This window comes from Trematomus bernacchii, unplaced genomic scaffold (assembly GCF_902827165.1).
Source record: "Trematomus bernacchii unplaced genomic scaffold, fTreBer1.1, whole genome shotgun sequence".
NCBI classification, from domain to species: domain Eukaryota; kingdom Metazoa; phylum Chordata; class Actinopteri; order Perciformes; family Nototheniidae; genus Trematomus; species Trematomus bernacchii.
In genome coordinates this window covers 850565-856147 of record NW_022988050.1, presented here as the reverse complement: position 1 = coordinate 856147, position 5583 = coordinate 850565, and the positions used below count along the sequence as shown (strand labels likewise).

Here is a 5583-nt window from a genome sequence, read left to right as displayed (position 1 = left end):
GAAGCACGAGCAGTACATCGTGATGTCACTATGTTTCGGAAGTAAACAAAGGAGTCTAATGGAGAAGTTTCAGGCAGAGGGGGGGAGTGTGTGGGAGAGAAACTCCCTCTGGAGGGAACACAGGGAGTGTTGCTTTTGTAGACCATTTACATGCATTAAAACCTATATAACACAGGAAAGGGAAAACGCCAAAAAGCCGAATAGGGCCCCTTTAAGGACTGCACTCACACACTCTTTGATATTTCTCAATGACAAGTGAACGATGCATGTTTTTGTTATTGTTCTTTCTTTAATTGACACCATTTATTGCATCAAGGCATGATTGCATTTTTAAACAGCTTAAAAAAGTACAAATTAAAATAACATGGTAGGATTAAAGAGCTCGTATCAACCTCGATCAATATGATACAAATAAGAAAATCTGGCCTTTAAGAGTTTATGTATCTGCTCATCATCGAGTTATTATATTCTCAAACACATTTCAATTTCAGATTTGTGAAAACAAACCATAGAGATACACCAAAGAAATCAATAAGGACCGATCCATCACCCAGTGACAGAAAACAGATGTTTTTCTTATGAAACAACACAGATCACCATAAACTGCATATTCCTCATCAACAAATTTGGCGAAATATGATCAACAAATGCCTAGTTTTGTATATATTTGGAAAGAAAAACAGTAATATAAGCGACAAATTAAAAATGCCCATTGACTTATTGCAGCGTTGAGTTCATTGTTAACAGACAAACTGATATGGATAATTACAGCAAATGCATCACTTTCATTATGGTCAGTAAACTTTTAGGAAACATTTTAATAAAAAATTAAACTAAACAACCAGGAAATAAAAGCGGTCTTGCTTTCCTAAAACTGCTGCCTATCAAAGTGCATAATGTTCGATTTTCATGACAAGAAGGCGTTTAATTTTCCGGTCAAATGGCAAATATTCCTGCCTAGCTTCATGCGATAAACTTTAGTGAATATATATTAAATCGACTATACAACAATGTCATAAATGACTAATCTCAGACTATGAGTTTAAAGTCTCCATCCTGATCTAATGAATGATGAATGGCTGATTTCGCTGCATGTTAGTAAAAAAATGTTAAATGCTAATGTAGCAAAAGTAGAGTCCTGCACGTTTTCTCAGTCCAGTGCTTTTTCGTGAAGAGTGCTTTAAAGGAGGGTCGGGTTTTTCTTCACTTTGCTTCTGTCATCATCTCAACAAAAAACAAAGAGACAAATTGCTGCAGTTCAGCACTCATTTCCACGCATGCTTTTATCACCAGCTGTCCGACATTTAGGCCGCTATAGTTCCAGAAAATCCAAGTTGATGCAGTGTAGTGATTTTTTCGTAATTCTGAAAAAAGCGTTTGCTGCCATTCATCCAAAAGAGTGGGAACGACAATCCTTCGCAGTCCACATGAAACTTTCATTTGGTTTATAAAAGTTTCTCTGTTCATTGTGCGTGATATATCAGTGTGGTGTCATGTTACGCACGGCTGTCAATCACCCGACACCCTTAGGGAGAGATGAGAGTGTATGCTGGGAAATAATCCTTAATCAGATCTAGGGCTGCAACTACAGATCCTTTTCATTATTAATATCTGCTGATTAAATGTCTAGATGCATTTTTTTTTATTGTTTTTGAAAAAGTCCAAGGTATTATCTTCAAAAGTCTTGTTTTGCAGGTCAAAAACCCAAAGATATTGACTTGAAGGTATTATAAAACAAAGCAAAACATCTCCATATTTGAGAGACGGAAACAGCATTTTATGCAATTTTTGCATTAAAAATGACTTTAACAATGAATCAATTGTCAGCAAAAAGTCTTATCACTACAGCTCGAGTCTGATCTTGTGTCAAGGGAATCTCAACTAGATGAACTGGTTAACTAGTTTCATGTTAATGTTCAAGATATGTTTGACAATATCAGGTTTTGTAGGTCATTATTAGAAAACAAAATGACAGATGTATTGCAGAATGATTGAGCCGTAGTTCTTATCCTCTTCACCGTTCGACCAGTAATCAGACATGTTCAGGTCATTGGATGTAGATCATTAGGAGTCAATGAGGTTTTGGGGGTCAAAGGTCACAGATAGGCCTCCACTCGCTCCCATGGCTGCATCTCTGAGAAGAAACCCTCGCACAGCCCGAAGCCCTGATCCAGAGTCAGAGGAATCGCCTGCTCCTCTTCCTTAATGCTCTCCCAGGGCACCACCTCCTCTGGGAACAGCGTCGATGTCTCATCGAACTGCTGCAGGTGTTGATGATGATGCATCAGCTGATCCTGGTCTGGATGAAGCTGCTGCGGCACGTGGATCTCCCCGATACTGCAGTCCAGGGACGCCCCGCTCATATCCAAGTACCCGTAGGGTTGGTGGTGGTTCAGGTACTGGTTCCCTAAGATGTCCCCTCCGTTGCACCACCTCCCCGGATGCTGCCTCCCCTGCAGGGAAACCTCCATCTCGCAACCCAAGGCGCTCAGTGCCGTGTTGATGTCCAAATCCTCGAAGGTGCTACAGTTCCCGCCGAGGACGTCGTCGAACACGGATGCCAGGTCGAAGTCGCCCCTCAGGATGTCCGCTTTGTGAGCGTCCGTCGCTAAAAGAGGAGACTCCGTCGCCCTCATCAGCTTGTCGCTCTTCGCTGGTAAGTGCTTCCGTTTCCCGCCTTGGTAAGGGCAGACGTTTTGGACGCTGTGATAACTCAGTTTGCTCTGTCTGTGGGAGCCACTATTATTGTTGTAGCTGTTAGCAGACATCCTCCTGCGTTTGAAGATGCCGTTGACGAACATGTCTGCGTACTGCGGGTCGATCTGCCAGAAGCCCCCTTTCCCCGGCTCGTCTTTCTGCCTCGGGACCTTCTTGAAACACTTGTTGAGGGACAGGTTGTGCCGGATGGAGTTCTGGGACAAAGGAAACAAAATTAGGAATGCAGAATATTGATTTGTTTTCAGGATGGCACTGAATAAACTGAAACATTGACTGTAATTGAATGCATTATGTCAACAGATTAGGTTGGTTGAAAGCAATAATATAAGTTTAAATAAAAACGTTTTAGGTTCAACCTAATATTATTGCCATGCAGGTATTTCAAGAGGTGGATTTGTGTTCAATGTGCAAAACTAGGGGGGTTTGCAGGACGGACAATATAAAAAGCTTTGAATTATCGGCCGTTTAAATTCATCCTTTAAAAAGAATACATTCGTAAGTGGCTTTGAGCAGATCTGTCACGCACAAACTGAACCTGTCAGATTGTCTTTGTGAGGTAAATGAGAATAGAGAAAGGTGAGTGTGTGTGTGTGTGTGTGTGGGGGGGGGGGGTTGTATTGTTGTTTGTATGGGAAAGCAAATGTACCTAATGAGGCTTTCTAGAAACAGGCAGCTCTGTGCATTTCAAACATGATCAGCTGTGCTTAGCTGCCATCTCTCTCAGGAGCCCTCATTAACACACACACACACGCACACACACACACACAGTGCTTTCTCCACCCCATCACCGTTCCCCTCAGACAAAAACCCTATGAGCGCTCTCCTCTCTTGGAAGATGGAAATTTCTCTTGCATTAAGGATTACTTGTCATTGAAATTATCAAAGGGCCCAAATTAGACCCTTATCTTGTGAAGTAGAAAAAAAGAGGGGGACATGCTGGAGGATTTAAAACGCACACTGCATCTGCTGGTTTTTGTTTCCCCACAAAAGAAAGGCATTGTCTGATGTGGGAGAGGTACATATCTTATACTTAAGAAAAAATAGAAGTACCAGAGTGTAGGAATACTCAGTTACAAGGAAAGGTCCTGTATTCAAAATGTTACTCAATTAAAAGTAGAAAGGTATTGGCATCAAAATATACTTAAAGTACCAAAATGTAAAGTAGTCATTGTGTCCAGAATAATATATATGATATGTTTTATAATGATTGATCATTAAAGTGTTCTCAAAGCTGGTAAAGGTGCAGCTAGTTTGAATGACTTTGTATACTGCAGGGTAGCTTGTGAATTTACTCCAGGTGGAACTACAGTCTGATTTAACACTTGATTATATTTCACATTCATCCACATCTGAGAGGTAACTAATGATGTCGAATAAATGTAGTGGAGTGAAGTACACTATTTAGTGGAGTTTAAGCAAAAAATTGAAATACTCAAGTAAAATACTTCAAAATTGCACTAGTACAAGTAGTTATTTTACACTACTGCCTGCAGCATGTGTGATGGTGGGGATCTATGCTCACCCTCCTCTCCCTCACCTCGCCATTTGTCTGACTCATCAATAATACAAGAGTCTCGGTTACCTGCCAGCTGGGCTCTGCGTGTCTGTAGTAGCAGAAATTCTCCGTGATCCAGTTGTAGATGGTGGACAGAGTCACTTTGGGCTGTTTGCTGGCCTGCATCGCCATGCAGATGAGGGACGCGTAGGAGTAAGGAGGTTTGACTTTAGGGTTGGTTTTGTAGTCGACCTCCGCAGGCGGGCTGGCCTGGATGGGGATCTGCGCGTAACCGTGTCCTGGATGTACGCAGTCTATGAAGCGCGGTCCCGAGTCGCTGCCGGAGGTCACGGGGCTGCCGAGGTACAGAGGCATCCCGGTGGAGGCAGTGTCCCCGGCGGGGGGGCTGGACGGAGAGTCGGTGCCTCCTCTGGGGAGCCGCTTGAGGAAAAGGTCCGAGGACGGGCAGCCCGTTCCGGATCCGTTGGGCCGCTCCGGGTCCGCGTTGATGATGGAGAAATTCTGCAGCCAGTGGAGGCTGGTGAGGCTGTCATCCATGGGGACTGAGTCCGACCCGGTGGCCTGGTCCTCCGGGAACACCGCCAGCCATTTCTCCTGGAACTTGTTGGCGATATCGGGGCTTGTCAGAACCGGCATCCTGTCTGTTTTACGCACGGTGACCAGAAGATCTTCAAATTGGCATTTAAAGTTCTCTTGAAGTGAATGAAAAAAAAAAAAAAAGTAATTGAACGAATCTAAATAGACCTTGCACTCAAATCACCATAAATAAAATAGGTCAAAAATATTCCAAGAGAGCAAGACATTAATCCCAAGAAATTGCCAAATGGTGCGTAATGTCCTTACCTCCTGTCATGCAGCCTTTCAGGAGGAGACTCTCTTGTGCACCTGTTGCAGTGCTTCCTCTCCTCTCCTCTCCTCTCCAAAGACTCAACGCATCCAGTGTCTGCGCAACAAGTGCAGAGGGGGAGGGCTAATATCATCCAGCAGCAGCAGCAGCAGCTCATATGGAGGAAAAGCAAGAAAAGCTCCTCTCAGGACAGATCCATGCCCACTGTTTCTCATCCAAACGCCCGGCTCTGTGTGAGTGTCTGTGGGAGGTCAAGACGTGAGAATGTATGGAGGAGGTTGTAAGATAAGTCTCATAAAGCCCGAGAGACTGCCCACCAGCCCTTTAAACGCCTGAGGGGATTTCTGATTGGCTGGAGATTTGCTTCAGCAGCTCTCTCTCTCTCTGTCAATCTATTCATTACTCACACACACACACACACACACACACACACACACACACACACACACACACACACACACACACACACACAAAAGGGCATTCAAATACATATGGAATGAGT

The 5583-nt window shown here is 43.6% G+C and overlaps 1 protein-coding gene across 2 annotated transcripts; it reads right to left on the bottom strand.

Annotated features, from left to right (window-relative positions):
• Nucleotides 1-321: 321 nt before the first annotated feature.
• On the bottom strand, nt 322-5380 carry foxj1b (forkhead box J1b). 2 transcript variants are annotated; one of them, XM_034119840.1, is made up of 3 exons: nt 5078-5380; nt 4301-4926; nt 322-2912 (listed from the first exon to the last, which is right to left on the bottom strand). In XM_034119840.1, exons 1-3 carry the CDS (start codon nt 5085-5087, stop codon nt 2097-2099), a joined length of 1452 nt encoding a protein of 483 aa, XP_033975731.1. In that variant the 5' UTR covers nt 5088-5380; the 3' UTR covers nt 322-2096. The 2 variants fall into 2 exon arrangements, with proteins under 2 accessions (XP_033975731.1, XP_033975732.1); XM_034119841.1 differs by having other exon boundaries at nt 4301-4875.
• Between the last annotated feature and the right edge of the window lie 203 nt (nt 5381-5583).